This window comes from Pagrus pagrus (genome assembly GCF_965226575.1).
Source record: "Pagrus pagrus genome assembly, chromosome: 6".
Lineage (NCBI taxonomy): Eukaryota > Metazoa > Chordata > Actinopteri > Spariformes > Sparidae > Pagrus > Pagrus pagrus.
In genome coordinates, this window is record NC_140190.1 from 20678742 (window position 1) to 20696353 (window position 17612).

General features: G+C 41.3%; 1 protein-coding gene across 11 annotated transcripts in view; it reads right to left on the reverse strand.

Annotated features, from left to right (window-relative positions):
- Positions 1 to 3610: 3610 nt before the first annotated feature.
- ptprsa (protein tyrosine phosphatase receptor type Sa) overlaps positions 3611 to 17612 on the reverse strand; it is a 238323-nt gene continuing 224321 nt past the window's right edge. For all 11 annotated transcript variants that reach the window (XM_084354187.1, XM_084354195.1, XM_084354186.1 and 8 more), the window contains 6 exons: positions 16862 to 17040; positions 16374 to 16500; positions 16125 to 16250; positions 11300 to 11454; positions 8351 to 8486; positions 3611 to 7977 (listed from right to left, as the gene is read on the reverse strand). In XM_084354187.1, coding sequence (XP_084210313.1) covers positions 7909 to 7977; positions 8351 to 8486; positions 11300 to 11454; positions 16125 to 16250; positions 16374 to 16500; positions 16862 to 17040 — 792 coding nt within the window. In that variant the 3' untranslated portion in view covers positions 3611 to 7908. The remainder of the gene's footprint in view (positions 7978 to 8350; positions 8487 to 11299; positions 11455 to 16124; positions 16251 to 16373; positions 16501 to 16861; positions 17041 to 17612) is intronic.

A 17612-nucleotide genomic window follows, 5' to 3' on the forward strand; every position in this document is an offset into this window, starting at 1 on the left:
TAGTTATGGTGGATGAGAGAAGGACAAAGTGAGTGAAAAGAGAAAGTGCGAGAGGGAAAATGAGAGTAGCCCTTCTTCCCACTCCAACAGGAACCTGCTTTAATAGCAGCAATCAGTCAGTGGTGGAGCTCTAGCTGGAAACAGAGAGACAGAAAGGGTAGGGGGAACATAAAACAGATTGTAGGAAATAACAGCATGAGGGCATAAACACAGGAGTCTTGTCGCAGCATAGTTTTAATATACCTGATGCACAAACAGGCAGCCCGAAAACTATGTGTGTTATGCACAAGTATCCTGTTGTACGGTATGTAGAAACTTAATTTGTTGAAGTCAGAGTGTTTGTCTAAATGCACTGTCCATGTAACTAAATGTCTCACTACCAAACAGCATAATCAAGCATGTCTCATAATGATGTCATTAGCATAGAGAAAGCAAGAGCCTCTGGAGAAGACAATGCAATTCAACACATCATCAAAGTTAATCTTTGATTTAATTGAAGGGAAATTGCTCTTCAGTGTGGTCATCATGATGATGACATACCAAGCAATATCCTGCAGATGGCAGCAAAGCCATTTCAGAAAACAGATCTCAGTTTTCTACAGGAGGGGGAAGAAGACTTTAGCAAAAAAAAAAAACAGTTTAGACAGGATAGATTAGATAGCTGCAGTCTTACATTTCAAAGGATCTATCTATCTATCTATCTATCTATCTATCTATCTGTCTATCTATCTGTCTGTCTGTCTGTCTGTCTGTCTGTCCATCTGTCCGTCCGTCTGTCTATCTAGCCTATATGTCTTTGTCCATCAATGTTTCTTCACCATGAGCTCAAGTCATAATCGTGACATTCAGTGATTATGATCTGAGAAGGAGAAGGAGTGGAGCCACCACTTGCTCTTGGAACACCCTGAGGTAAGTCGAGATCCTGCTGTCTCTGCATTTCATTTATTTATCATTGCTCCTTGGCTGCTCATTTACATCCTCAAGACCTCGGTGCGGAGCTGCTGCCTCCTCAGTGAATCAGTAGGCATGTGGCATGGTACCCCTCTGACACCTTTACTGTTCTGGCTGGGGTTCAAATGTCGGTAAATCTCTTATTGTAAAAGACGGTCATAAACACCTAATGGTCTGTCATGAATATTTTAGAGCCCTGAATATCACACAGAAATGACCTCTGCAAAACCACAACCTTAACAAGGCACATCTCAGACAGATAACCTCCACAGCCGGTGCAACACAAGGCCGCTCTCCTGGTTCTTTTGGCTTTTTTCGTGGCATGATTGGATTGATTTGTCATTCGCGACAGAAAGAGCTTGGCCACGGGGCTGTGGATAATCCAATTTATCGCTTTGCCATTTATTACAAATTTCTGTGGCTTTTGGGTCCACTGTCACATCGATTCGTTGATTGCTTGCTTAGCTGGGTCCTAATGAGCTGCTGTCTGAATCACTGCATAATCACCGCCCTAATTCACTTCCTCGCCTGCCCTCACACTCGGTCTGTTGGCTCGCCACTATTAGAAAAGAATGGACTGAAACACAGCTCTCTGAGCAGACAATTAGTAACATCATCCTTGAAACGGGGTGTCATTATTCGGCGTATATTACCCCTTTAATAAATGACAGTCCTTTTGCGGCTTGGCAGTGTTGTCACAAATTGGTGTTTCAGGTGACAAGGAGCTAGTTGGCACCATCTGTAGCTGATAAACGCGTGAACTGAGCAAGCTCCAACACTAAGGTTTTAGGAGAAACAGTTTTTGAGGACTGGAAAATACTGGGATGTTCTCTAAACCGCTACTAGATTCTTTGCTCTAAATGTCCATAAATGATATAAGATTACAGTCTTTATATTACAGTGTAAATATTTCCCAAGTATCACCGTTATGACCATATGATATAATATGATATTGCGCTGCTTGCTGCTAACGTTAGCAGTTGCTATGGACGCTTCAGCGGCACTGTCATGCTCGGTTCACTGTCATCAGTGTCAGTTTCAACAGGGCTTACCAATAGTCGCCAGTTGGAGCCAAGTTCGTAGTGTTTTTGAACCCTACATTTTACCTCTGCTTACTATCTTGCCATCACAGTTTGAGTTTAACCCCAAACTGATCATGGTGTGCGTGAGACGTACGCGAACATGACTACGTAGTCGACTGAAACAAAAATATTACAGGAAAGATACAACTTATTGTAAATTACATTTCTGAAACTTTTGGAAGGAATAACTGCATTTGTTCTGTTTTTCAATAAACTTATGCCATTTTCAAAAAACATATCTGGGATTCCTCCATGTTCCACTAGAGGGAGCTAGCGTACCACCAGTGGCCCTCGTACTAAATTTTGAGAATAGTGGAATAAGCGCAAACCAAATGCAAACCGATATCACCCTTCGGTTTGTGGACCTTTTTTTTTTTTTGGAGCCAGTAGTGACCATATTTTGACGAGAGGGTGGAGGTTGGGAGAAAAACGAGCACTGACTGAGAACATGAGGACCCGCTGTGGTAGTGACTTGACAATCACAAGGCACGCGCCCTCAAGCTGCTTTATTGTGTATTTTACTCTAAATGGGACTATAATTCACAAAATAGATAAAGACTTTAAACTAGCGATCGAGACCATAAACTCATTAGGAAGCTGTTTACCGAGGTAATAGATCAAGTAAGAAGTAGAGTCATTTTCTCAAAAGCTTACATGCCATAGCTAAGCTTTTGAAACCAAAACCAGTGGAGTCGCCACCTGCTGCAAGAATGCAGGTTTAAGGCACCTTTGCTTTGGCTTCACTTTTCAGACCCACAAGGTCCGTCCATGTTTTAGTAAATGGTGCAAACAAATCTCTCCTCGGGCATTCTTGAGAGCGCCTGCATACCCTGGACTTAAACTGTAATAAAGAAGTTTTCTCACACATTTTCAATGCTTTGTCTCAATCGTTGTGTATTGTGACTAAAAAGAAGTGCCCATTATCTCATGCACAAGTTTAAGTTTAAAACATGGACTATGTTTAAGCCCCTCTTAAAAACTAAGTTGCTACCTGCTTACTCCCTGACCTTTCTTTCTCCCTTGTACTTACATGTTTGTCTTGGTGTAGGTACCCAGTAAGTATATATACTTAACACTCACACGTTAATTTGGGGGTCGTTATCTAAAGCTGTAGTTTCAGTACCAATTTCTTCCTTTCATTTGCAGACATTCCCCTCTGAGGTTATCAGATATCTGAAGAGCCTCACTCGAGGATAGATGGGAGAGCAAATATCACCAGGTGAAGGTTTACCTCTGCGCCAATATCAGCCTGTCTGGGTGGCATTTATCAAGCCTGGAGAGGGGCTTAAGGACACTTTGGGATATGTTTGTGAAGAGGCTGGTGGACAAATATAGGAGGGAGCTAATCAAGCCATCTATCAACAGACGAAATGCACCATCTGTGTGCTTCATCACTTGTCCTGCAAGCTCTTGTGGCACAGATTTTTCAAGTGTAGTGAATGATGGATAAAGCAAGCGCTGGTACAATCGAAGTATTGTAGTTACAGAACTCTTGCAAGCTGACAAAGACAAAGATATGGATATCCTGTAGAATCAGACATGAGAAGAGATATCTGGAGGAAAAATCACAGGCAAAATGGTTTTCAGACAACATTTCTTTAATACAAAGTCAACATATCTACATACACAGTGGCTTTAAACCAATTATTGTTTCAGTTAGAAGTAACAGTTTGAAAGTGATAGCTCTTGGCCCTCATACAAAGGAAAAACTATTTTGCTGAGTTTGGGTTCTTTTTCATTTTGTCTGTATGTACTGTATATGTTCTATTCATTTTCGATGTCATCTTTTGTTAGTGTCGTTTTTTTGTTAGTTCCCCCCCTTTCACCCAAATATTCTGCGACATATTCCAGTAAATTTGGCGGCTGTTTTCAAAAGTCTAGCATCTTTACATGAAGTCAAAAGAGTAACACATTGCACAAGCTTCCAAAGACTTCCACGGTTTCGGTTTTGGCATTGGCCCATTTTTACCAGTCTTTTTTAAAGTTCCAAAAGACTTCAGTTCAGGATTTATAGTTCATTGTGAAATATCTCAAGGCTCCCACTGTTCGGAAATGACGTGCTGGAAATGTGAGTTTGCAGCAAGTTTTTGGTTGTCTTGGTCTTCCCTTGGTTGCACCGCACTGCTCTGTTTCATTGAGTCCTGATTTCTTTCTGCATCCCACAACGAAACATGGCTGAACATAAACACAGAGTATGGTTCTATACAATGCTTAAAATGCAACAGGGAGAAAATAAATCAACATGTCATGTTGCAACTGAACTATTAATGGCCTTAAGCGTAGCTGCATTTGTCCATCAGCCAATGACATATTTATGGACAACACCTTGGCATTTTAGGCAGTTGGACAGCTGGGGACCTTCTGGGGATTTGTGGGAAACTTTTCAGGAATGAACAACACCTTTGGGGTGTGTTTGTTTCTAAACAGTAGCAGAGAAATTAAGAATCTGCACTTTAATTCAATTTTGTTTGTTGGAATTGGACTTGAGAGAGTATTATTTAAATAGGAGCAGTTTCTAAACCCCTCTACTTTTCTCTAGCAGGAAAAAGTCCTTGTCCACATTGAGAATTAACAGGACGTAGAATTGAAGGTTTATTACCAAATCGAATGGTTAGAAGGTAGACTGGACTAACTTCCTATCCACAGCTAAATTACACCAGCCGATCGCTGATGCTGATTTCATGCCCTCATTGAGGCTATAGGTGTGAGAACAGGAGCTGGCTGGCTTCCCAGTTTAACTGCTAACAGGGGAAATTAAAGGCAAAAAAAAAGAGCGAGTGGTAATTAAAGACCAGGGAGCAGGGCTGGAGAAAGAAGATTTCAGAAGGAGAGAAAACAGGCTTTACAAACACCAGGAAGTCGGATATGAGCAGAGTAATTCTGTTCCCGCTTAAAGTATAAGATCTCGAGGGTCAAATGATACAAATACATATAATCTATATATTTGTTTATTTACAGGTATATTCTAGATCATAGTGGATATCTAACAAAATGAATGACCACATTATGTCTGAAGATAAAGTAAAAAAAAAAAAGAGAAAGATTTTTTTTCTTAAAAACTGTGAGGGTCATCGTCTGTACATGATCGTACAAAGTACAGTATGTCAAGTTGGGCTGACATGGATAACAAATTAATGAAATTTTTGATTGACGTTTTGTAGACCAGTTCATCATTCAACAGTTGCTCAGAAAAACAAAACAAAAGAATAATAATGCCTACAAGTTAATGATAATAAAGAATCTCAACAAGGTTTAAAATGGCATCTCCTCATCGGCACAGGACCTACCCAGGGGTAGAAGTTAAACTGGTGGGTGGAGGCAGAGGATTCAGGCAAAGCACTGATATCACCTCGACTTCTTCTTAAGAAACATACGAGGTCTCTAAGATTACAAAAAAACAAACACACAACCAAACAAAAAAAAAAAAAATGAAAGTTGTCATATTTTCAAATATGAGCACTGGCTGGTATAAAAAAAAGATGATGAGGAGAAGAACTGAATTAATACTAAGTGTCTGGATATATCTTTATATTCTGCTTTTAAATATATATGCATGTGTGAGTGTGCAGTATATATGTACATAAATACATATATGCACACGTGCACACAGACATGTTATACTTAACAATTCTACAGTGAAAAAATAGAATGTCTTTAAACGTAATATGAACAAATAAGCATTTCTCTTTTCCTGCTAATCTTTAAAAAAATGTGATACAACATCTCTGTTAAAAAACTAAACCAAAAAAAGAAAATAAAAAGTCAACTATGTAATGTAAAATAAGTCGTCATAATACAACATTAATGTTTTTCATAATGTTACAATAACAATAAGGCTTTTTTGGAAATAAGAAAAGATTACACAGTTCTGTCCATCGCTCTGGTTTTTGTGCACACCCATCTTCTCGGAATCCGTACACTCATCTATAGCAAAAAGACTGATCTCAAAATGAAAACCTGGTGATTTCAAAAGCTTGATTTTTTTTTTTCATCAGACACATATACATTAGTGCGTCAAATCCAACCTGCAGTTGTTTTTGGAGTGTTTGTTTCAAGTTTCTTTTCTTTTTGTTCTTAGAGATGTGCAAGTTACTTGTACCGAAGAATTTCATTATCACATCATGGCATTGAGATCCAACATGGCTGCCTGGTCTGGCTGTGGCATCCACAGAGACATCATCTATAAAACGGAGGACAAAAAACCAAAGCAACTAGTTTGTTTATCCACCTGGTACCAAACACATACAGTGGAACTAAAGGCCAATTTTTCAACCACATGAACGTACAGCTTTGTAATTGCAACAGGCCTCAGCCACTCTTGAGTGTCTTTTACAATGAAATAGATGATTATAGAGGAGGCTGGAAAAGAAAAGGAGAGGTGGAAAAGACTGGTGGACAATGTTGTCATGTGGATGCGCTTTCAGTCATGCCCGCCTGGGCGCGAGCGGTTAGCAGAGCCGGCATCTTTTGTTCGTCAGTTTCCTCTCTCTCTCAAGAGTCACACGTACAGCATACACAAGATAAGCAGCATGTTTGGTTTTGACAGAAAATTAAAAACAAAAAACAAAAAAAAAGATAATTCCTCATAAGACAAAAAAGTTTGTAACAATGATGATGAGCGTTGGTCACTGTACACAAAGAAAGCCCCAACTTTGCGGCGATCCTTGTTTTGTTGTTCCGTTTGTTCCAAAGCTTCTCGCCCACCAGATTCATCTCTTGTTCAAAGGTGGTGGATGTTAACACCGAAGCCCCATGATGCAATGGTTCCAAAGAGAGGAGTGATTGTAAAAAATCATGGGACACGGTTGCCATTTCTCCCAGCATGACCATCCGCAAGACGAACCATCCACAGCTTCTCGCAACAGCCGAGGTTTCCCCCCTGATTTCTCTGTTGACTGAGACACGAGCCTCCTGGGGCGCTTTTTTAAATACACTGTGGTATGTTTCAATGTCACTGTGGTTACCTGGCTTGAGATACTGATTTTACACAAGTTCACAAATCATGAAAGTAACTGATCTTAAGATATGTGCTGCTGCTTTCTTCTGACAACCACTGACAGTGCCGTCTCTAAGCTCTTAGGGCTTGAGAACAGGCAGTTATGTGATGTATACTTTAATAGTAGAGTGTTTTTCCACACAAATTATGCATATTATTAGTGGGAGAGTGTAAAAAAAAAACCTCAAGGTTTATTTTTTGATGCCAGATGGTAGTGTTCTTATGCTTCCACTGTTTTTGATTTTTTTTTTTGTCTTGCCAGAGTTTGGGGAAAACCGTTTGTGTTCACACAGGCAGCCACAATTTGGTCGTTTCTCTTGATATCACTCACAAAAAATGTGTTGATAGAAATACTTGAACACCCTTTTACACCCAGGCATATCAAAAAAACAAGAAAGTCACCCCGTCTTGGCTACATCCATCTGCCTCTCGTTGATTTTCGCTGTTGCCTTCTCCTTCATTATCTGTTGCTTGTTACCGTTGTATCACGAAGATATTTTTGAGAAGAGAAATGTCCACGAATGTTTACAATGTCCTCCACATCGAAACACTTGAGGTAAGGTAAGCAGTCTGACACTTTGATCGATTCCCGCCCCACAGCTTGAGCCACAGCGTCGGGTTCCTCTCCTGATGAGGATTTTTATTTTCTACATGAAGGGCAATTTTCCTCATGAAGGGTCTCTTGGTCGAATTGGAATTATTCTAAACTGGTTGGTTGGGCGTCGTCTTCTAAAAATCTACAATCAGATCCTGTTTGGCGTGTCTGAATTAGGGATGGTGTTATCATCGTCCGCTGTCGTCGTTTCAATTTTCAAAGTTTCTATGGCTCAGGAGACTGTTGAGGGGGGCGACAGGATTCTGGGGGGAAGAGATGGCTTTTTACGTTGCATAGTGATCAAAGCTTCCTAAATACTCCAGAGCTGCGTGATAGCAGAATTGGTACTCGTCCTGTATGGGGAGATAAACAAAAAACAAACAAAAAAAATGTTTAGACGTCTACTGCAGTTAGCCTGCTAATCAGCTAGCCGGTCTTGAACAGATTAATCTCACAAAATGTCAAGAAATTAAACTTTTTTACATCTATATGCGCTATATTATATTTACTACTGCACTCTTGTTACTTCTGAATTAATGGATTGCTGTGTACTAAATTTGTTTTTCAAGTTTCAGACTTTTAGACAAATCCTATATAGAGTTTACTTTTTACATGTTTATAGCACTTAGCCTCCAGATTACATTAAAACTACAGTACAGCAGAATTTAATGTTCCCCAAAAATACAAGCAGTGTATGTTTTTGTTTGTGTCTGTGTGACCTCTGACCTCAGTCTGGACCATAGCTGGCCTCTGTGTCCGGAGCATCTTCACTGTCTGGAAGATATCGACTACGCCTTCATAGCGCATTCGCTCCAGGACGATGCTGAGGGTGATGAAGACGCCGGTCCTGCCCACGCCAGCACTGGAGACAAATAATGACAGGTTGAATTAATAGGATGGTACATATATGTCTTTTATACATACAGTCACTGACTGTTGAGCATGTATCTGTTCCTCTGTGGCGTCTTGCACCACGTGAAATCCTCTAGTTCCTTAAAATGTAGGTACTTTATGTCTTTACCTTAGTCAAACCAAGATCGGCAAAGTAACTGCCATCTTTAAATAATTTTGATCCTTCATTCACGCTACAAATGCATGCTGGGGAACTTTTTTGACTGCCTGAAAGACCATTGGAAAACATAAGGAACTCTAACCCTAACGCAATGGTGGTGACAGCAAGGAAGCAATCTGCGCGTGGGGACTCTGAATCCACTTTGATGTGCATCCACATTCTTGCCGAACACAAAGTGAGCCCTCAAGGACACACACAAGTCACGCACACAAACAACTGAACAGTTTGTCTCATTAAGCCCCTCCCATGTGTGGAAAAAGTCCGCCTGCTGCTGCTCTCCAGAAATACAGTCTGAGTCTTAACTCCGATCCTGAAATACTTGAGAGCTGCCTCTCTAAGCAGCTTTGCTGTGAAATGACTTCCACTTCACCAATGGAACAATAATTGATATGACAACAGATTTATTTGGGCTTCTTCCAGCCTCCGATGCTATTTTGTTGAGTGAAGAGTGAAAGAAATGGCTGCTAGATGACACTTTTGGTTTGTGTGTGTGTACGCCTGCAATTGTGTGTCTGTTGGAGGACAAAGCTAGACCTAGGACAAAGGATAACTTGTATAATTTGACAATAAATTTAAATGATATCGAACACAGTGGTTATTGAGCCTAATCATGTAGAGCACACAACCGCCCACTCCCAACCCCCACGCCGCAGCATCTCTCAGCCCACCCAAAGCCTCTTCCTGGGAGTCGGTCACAGCTTGTCACATGGACTCTTAAACTCGCTCCTCTCTCCTCTCTGCCTCTCCCTCCCTCTTTCCAGGAAGATCGACTCTCCAAATCTGAAGGCTTGCCGAGCCGCTGCAGACTGAGAGGATTTGGTGTCCCCATTCACAGGAAGTAATCAGGCAATTAATGACAAAAAGCATGTGGGTCTATTAGATAGTGACTGAGGAGGGGAGAGGAGGAGTGAAGAAGAAAAGAGGGTGGGAGTAGAAGAAAAGAGGCCCGGGAGAATGGATGGAGAGTAAAAAGAGAAAGAGGGAGAGGGAGAGAGAGAGAGAGAGAGAGAGAGAGAGAGAGAGAGAGAGGATTAAGAAACAGAGAGAGGGATGACAGACGAGGAAGGCCGGTGACAGAAGACGAAAGAGTAAGAGAAAAGGACGGCATAAGCTCTCCACTCGGAGATGAAAAGCCTGGAAGAGGAGGGAGGGAGAGGAGGAGCAGGAGGCAGCGACAGACACAGATACCAACCCAAGCTTAATTTTTTTACATCACTATTCATGAGAAACGTCTTTCCAAAATTAGATATCTTCTTTCTGACAAAGTGACACCTACTCTTAAGAAATGTCTTGATAAAAAGGACAAAATTAACACAAACCATTAGAAAGGACTGCAGGTAACTTAAGTACCTGATGAAGAGCACACATTTCAAAGAAATGTGCGACACTGAAGTCTGCAGAGGTTTTGTGTTAATTCTATCATGCTGCTCCAAAAATCAAGGTTCACTGAGATGCGTTAACTGTTCATGCAACACAGCCATGAGACTCTTACAGTCCAGTTTAATAGGCTGTGTGCCTTTTTTGTCCATTACTCCAGTCTCGCAATTCCTTCTGCAATCACCGACACTTTTGCTTTAAGACGGCTCTCTCCACTCTCTCCACTAACGGCCTCATAGAAGGGAGGAATAACTCAGTCTTATTGGTGCTTCCCCGACACTTCTTACAACTCCCCGGGGCCCATTTGATGGCTGGTGACATCATTGCTTTTTAATACAGGGGAGGTGATGCTATGTGTGATGATGTCATGGCGCCTGAGAAAAAGTGACACCTAGTCTGCAGCAAAAGTAAACCGTGTTTGTGAGACAGCAAGGAAATTATTCAGCGTCTTAACACCTTTGTTTGTTAACACTATCACTTTCAGAGGAACACTTGCACCCTTAAGCCTTTTACTGAATGTCAATCAAACAATGACAAATAGAATGGATCACATACAGGTAAGTGTCTCTGTTAAAGGATTTCTAGACATTTGTTTTCTTCTTTAACAGTCTTGACCAGTCAAAACAGGCAAAGACCGCCCACAACAAAAGATGCACCCCATTTAGATCCCACTCAACATCTATGGATGAATAAGAATAATCTGCCACCTTAGTGATGACCACTACCAAATATCAGTTTCTACCGGAGTCCACAGCATGTCAAGTTAATGATGAAGGTTACCTTGGAAGCTACACCCGAGGTGATGAAAAATGCATCACGAAGCTATCATAAAAACCAAAAAGAATGGCTGTATCATTTGATGTGCCTCCTCTTTGCAAATGCCAAGCCGCAATCTTATCAATTATGGAGGAGATGGGCCTGTGGAGGTGCAGAGGTAGTATACTGCGGTGGCAAAAAGGAGAGGGGGGATAGTATCTGATGATGCTGTTAGAGCTGCACCGCAGGAGGTGCTGTGCTGCAAAACAATAACCACCTTAAAGAGTGATTTAATCTCGACTTGATGCTTAAAGCGTTGTACAGTGTCTCTTTGAAGAACGAAAGCCTTTCTATGGAGAGCAAATAACGCATATTACACTCTTCTTTTCAAGAAAACTGTTAATATTATATATGATTTTCAAACAGCATCACAGGTCGAGAAAATATGATGCAACTCTGAGACCTCTTACCTGCAGTGGACAGATATCGGTCCATCCTGTCCAAACTGCTCCTTGGTTTTATGCACCTGGCCGATGAAATCAATGAATCCCTCCCCGGACTTAGGCACGCCTTGCTCTGGCCAGTCAGTAAATTGGAACTGCCTTACTGTCCTGGACTGGCCATCCTGCAAATGGAAAGAAGAAAGTTAACTTATGTAAAGACAATGAGAGGGAATAAAGCAATGGCTTCCTGGGGAAAAAATAAAACAGATCAGAGAGGGTCTTTGTTGATGTTTTTTAGTGGGGACTTTGATGCAGAGTAAGGCATTATTACTGTCAGGGATTGGGTTTTAAATCCCACCCACCCAACCCACACTTTTTGGATCTTTCCAAGAACAAAATGCAAATGAAGCGACACTGAAAAAAATATCTACAAAGTAGTATCAACTCACTAACTGTCTCTTTAAACACACACTTCTCACAACAAAGGCACAGCATGTCCTCTCCTCTCCAACTCCGCTCCTCTACCTCCAACCCAATTGTCTCTGTTTTCTCCTCTGCTGAGTTTGTGTGTGTGTGTGGTTGTGTGTGTGTGTGTGTGTGTGTGTGTGCAGCAACGAGTAGGTCCTAGTTAAAGCTAATCAATAGTGTATCTGCCATGACAAGCGCCTTCTCCCAGACACCATGTTGAATAGGATAATCCTGCGATGCGATCGATGCAGCGGCCTGATGGATGTGCGGAGCGACGGAGGTAAGAAGCAAGAGCGGAGGACTGACGGAGCAGGAGGTGGGATTGGACGATGAAAATGAAAACGCAAAAAAACCCTGACAAGCCTGCTAGACAAAATGTCAGTCTTAACAATTTAATCTTGCATCGATTCTTATGGTCTTGTTTTTCTGGCGCTTCCAATGCAAACAAACACATTTAAATACATTTTTTGTAAGCAGCGAAGTGATCGGCTTCATTGTGAGAGAGCGGGTCGTCGAGTCTGATAATGCACAGTCAACACCTGTGTGTCGTGTCCTTGTGAGGAAAGTTCTTTTCAATTTCAAATCTCTCTTGAAAGTGAGCAGAGTGGAGCATTTTTTGCATTCTCGAGACGAGCTGTCTGCTTGATGCCACCAGCAATTAAGACAACCAGGTGTTCATTTCTCCAGTTGTTTCTCACTTTGTCACTTTCGACACGATGTGTCATTCTCACACATTCTGGTCCCATTTGTTCACACCGGAGAGGCACACTTTTATAAAAAGTTGGCAAATAAATTGAGATTTATTTGTCCGTACTACTATCCTGCTGTACAATTACAGACTCTAAAATTAGGTTTACAGTAATTTTCTCTAAATTGTAAGTAATTTACAAGAACACTGAAAAACACTTTTCATCTCTGATAACGTGTATCTTGAGTATCTTAACAATAATAAACTATTTATATCTATACACAGAGCCAGTGAATTGGTAAATAGACAGAAAGGTAACAATCAATGTCTATGTAATGGCAGAAGCAGCTGTCCACTCTGCCTCTTGTCATGGTTTTGGCTTTTGGCTAGTTATCTCCTGTTTTATTTTGTGGTTATATCCTCTCGTGTCTTGTTGTCACTTTCTGCTGCCTGCTCACCTGTGGCGCCAGTGTGCTGTTTCCCACCTGTTTTCCCCTCTAAGTCGATTTTCCCCCCACAACTGTCACACATCAGCCTTGTTAGCACTGCTCTGTCTCCAGTGTCTCCCCACCTTCACCTCATCTCCTCGTTAGTTGAGTTAAGCCTGTGTTCCTCCCTTACTCTTTGTTACTTCATCTGTTCTCAGCCTCGCATCAGTCCTGTTGTAATCCTGTTTTCATCCACGTGTCTCCTGCACCTGTTTATCAGCCCTTGTGTATTTCCTGTGTTTGTTCCTTGTGGTTTTATAGTTTGCCCTCAGTTTTTGTATTACTTTTGTAGTTTCCTTTGCCTGCCTTTTCGTTGCCAGTTTTAGTCACCTCCCATTTTATTGTTTGTACTTTTGGATTTTTGTTTTTTGCTCGCTTTTTTTTTTAACTACCTGCCTGCCAGTGTGTCTTGCAATTGTGACACCTCTAATGCTAGGCAGGTCATAAAAACACACAAGACAGAACTGTATATGTGTTAGAAATTAAAGATCATAGCTGTTAGTTATAGAAATAGATGTATCAAGTGAATGAAGGGGCTCCTCTATTCTAGAGAAAAAAATCATACAACTGAGGATTACTGACTGCCCACACTGCCGTCTGTATAAAAATAGCTAATGGTTAATTTTTCCTGCTTTCAAGGTATCATCCAGTATAGCAAGCACTTACACAATGGATGATTGGGAATGACAAATAGTACCACGTCAGGATGGTGTATGCAAAAAACACTACAAAAAATTTTATATAGCCATTTCATTTGGCAGTGACCACGAAAGGCTTCAACGATGATTAAACGGCCTCGCGAAACTAACAATGGAATTCCTAAAGAGGTTTCTTCTGCTGTTGCTCTGTGTCAAAAATGACAAACATCATATGAGCTAATAGTAAATGTGTTGATGTAAACCTCAGGCTCTATATTCATCATGGGTGTTGTCATGGTGGCTGCGCTACCTTCTTATTCAGTCATTCTGGTTTTTGCCGTAAGCAACCATCTCCCCTCTACTGCTAGCATGCTTAATGCAGATGGCGACTGGATGCTGAATGTACAACATGTACAGCCATTGTATGTCAGGATATACATAATCTGTCTATTGAATCCTTGTGCTTTGAATGTCCTGCTGTCAGTGTGCCAGTGTGCACCTGCCATCTTAGCTGTTGATGTGTTTCAGCACTGATGCTGCCAAAATGTATTCATGTACATTTATTGTACTTGAAAAATACACTGATTGGGATTGTAATAAGTTAAGCTCCATGTAGCGGCTCTCTTTGTGCAACATCTCATGTCTCTCCCCCTGTTTTATGACGCATTGCATGTTTTCTTTCTTTTGTCGCCTTTGTTTTGCATCTCAAAAAACATTTTGCCTCAGCAGGGGGATTAAAAGTGAAAGAGGGGCAAAGACAACAACACAATAAACCGAGCACGCCGTAGAAAGAGAGGAGGGGGGAAAAAAAGAGAGGAAAATTTAACACACAACCTGAGGGCCCACGCGGCGTGTCAAATTGTGTGATTAAATACGTGACTGGCTCGCGAGATGTGAGTGTTGAGGCGTGGAGTCTCTGCTATTACTGTGCAAAGGCATGCGACGTACACGCGAACACGCAGACGCGTGCACGCCTATACATGCAAACACATAAACATGTACGCACATCTACATAATCTATGGTATGTGGGGTAAAACACATTTTACATACACCCTCGTAGCATATAGTATCAGTAATATGGCATTAAAAACCTGCAAATCTACACAGACAGCTGCAGACGGTATCTGTACCATCAGCTCCTCTGTGCCTCTGTTACTCTGATGGTGAGCTTTCTATTTGATGATTCAGTTGCCTTGAAGAATCCTCTGAAAGACACTAACACTGACCAGTGTACTCCACAACATGTATGCGTGTGTGTTAAGAGTGTCCACGGGGGGTTTTATATATGCTGCAAATACGTGTGTGTTGAAGTATGTGTTAAAAATGAAATATATATATAAATGGGTGTGTATTTGTGCTGAGAACAGCAAATCAGCATGGAGTATGTGGCTGAAAGTGAGCCTGCGTGCACATTTGCGTGTGTGTGTGTGTGTGTGTGTGTGTTTGAGCCCATTAAAAAAGGCATTTTGCACACTGCACAGGGTCATGTATAAAGAAGAAAGTGTGTGTATATGTGTGTTAGTGTGCTTGTGTATATGTGGGGCCATGGCAAACCAGCTTAAACAGCATTTATGTCTGATTTCCACACTGGATAGTGTGTCTGTTTGTGTGTGTGTGTGTGTGTGTGTGTGTGTGTGTGTGTGTGTGTGTGTGCAGAGATATATTGTAGTATTTTTTTTTTAAATACCAACAGGACGACCGCTAACTAGCTGCCACAGCGCCGGGGAGATCATTGGATATGTCAGCCCATTTTGGCAAAGAGTGGAAGCAGTTTTATTTCTGCGCTACAGTTCAGCTGCTTCAAACTGTCTGACCTAATTGGACCGAAAAAAAGAAATCCTGAGTTAAAAAGATAACTACTGCGGTGTGAACTGTAGTGTTCAGGGCAAGAAAAGTGACTGTGGTTGTGAACTCTCATTCACATTTGAAAGAAGTTGTTTTCAACAATAATCCATCGTGATATCTTGTTTTGTTTGGAAACCCTTCTAACGACAAAGGAAATCTACTTGTGATGTTTCTGTGTTGATGTGACCCACTTTTCTTTAACCTGCTTCATCGTCTACATTCACACATCCACACTCCAGGGAAGAGAGGGTCACCAGTGAAATTGTGGACATTACACCTTAGTTTGGTGCTACATTGCAATCTGGTCTTTTGATTCTACTGAGAAAGTGGTGTCTCTGTATAGTTAACAACTATCAATGAACAATACACTTGTATACAAGGGAGTATTTTGAAATTTTATACACTCAGTATAAAATAGAGAATCTATCAAGTACTCCTTGATCTTTGAATCTGAATGGTTGATACTGAAGGTTGAATATTTACTACTGATGTTTTAGATTGCTGTGATGGAAAATGGAAGTGGAAATAATGTTGTCAAGTATTTGAAACACAAGTTACCCACCAAATATATTGAATACACATTTTCACACATAACTCCACAAACTTTTCTGAACAAAATCTTGTAATTATTAATTTAAAAAGTGTTCATATTGATCTTAACCTTTGTCGCTTTTTCCCCATTTCACAGTCTACTCATCATCCAACACCCTCAGGTAAGTCTTACCCTGGCGTCTGTGACCTTGAACTCTCGGAGGATGTACTGGGGCATGTTGTACTCCGCCATGGGATCAACCACGAAGTACTGGTACCTGGCAGAGCGCTCCGCTGGCCAGTACTGGTGACACTTTTCCTGTTTAGGAAAAAGAACAGACAACCCCTTTTTAATTCAAATATTGACAAAAAACCTCCCATCAATAATGTTGAGGAAAGAACATAAATGAAATGCTTGTGTCCAGGTGTGTTTATGTCCTACCCGTCCCATCTCTCTCAGTTTGGTCAACATGACTACAATGGTAGAGTTGTTCTCCCAGAGCATTCTCCAGAAGTCTTCTGTAGTCTCTGCCAAAGGGCCCTGCGTTGCAATGTAGGCCTTCTGTTGCCTATATACAGGAAAACTGTATTAAAAACACTTATGTTGGCCTGTAAAATGAATCAGTCATTTTAATATAACTGATGCAAAAACACTTAATGAGTCCTAGTGATACTTAATACATTCTTGAACAAGACTAAGTGATTTCACCCCAGGGAGTGTGAAGGCAAATAAACAAGGTGTATTATTTTGCTGTTTGAATTAGGCATCTTCCTTCCACATCTAAATCATATCCTCATTTCCCTCATCTACAGTACCTTCTCTGCACATATTAATCAGAGTTTAACCTCTCAGGGACGAACATTAACATATCCCGAACAATCAAAGATGTTTCTTGGAAATGTTCCCTGCGATCTCACTACTCATCCTACCTGTATCCATCAATGAAGCTAGAATTGATGTAGTCAGATCCTTCCAGGCCTCTGATTGGCTGCAGGCAGACGCGCGTGGTCTCGTAGGGCATGATGTTGACCAGCCGATTCTTGAACTTGTTGCAGGGAAGGTTGGCGCTGATGAAGCGCGACGTGTGGGCTTTGGAGTTGGCCAAACGCTGGAGGAATGAAGGGGAGGAATGCACAGAAAGGGAGGTTAAAAATGCGGAAGAAATATAATGTTCAACATAAAGTGTAGAGTGAAAGGTAAGGAGGAGGAAGAGGATGAAGAGATAGTATAGTGGTAGAAAAAGAGGGAATTAAATGGCAGAAGCAACAGTAGTTACAGTGAGGAGAGAGGAGGCATGAAAAGAGAGAGGGGGAAGAAAGACAGGAGTGGATGACAAAAGTAGGAGAAATGGGAAGAAAAGGATGGAAGGGAGGGCAGGTGCGAGGCAGATCAAGAGAGGAGAATATCAGCGACAAAAAGTAATAAAGCACACCCAATCTAATCTGCTTTACCAGTGACGGGCAGCTTCAAAGGGGCATTGCTTATCAAGAATATATTTATCGGAAGGCAATTCCAAAACTTTATCCCCTTTTGCAACTTGTGGGGTCCTGCAGGGTCAGACTCAACGATGGAAAATATGCCACACACCCCGACTAACAAGCCTCTGGATCGAGTCTGTTCGAAACAGAAAACTCGCCTAAAACTGGGTCACCAGTGCCTTTGATAATGGCAGCATGGCAT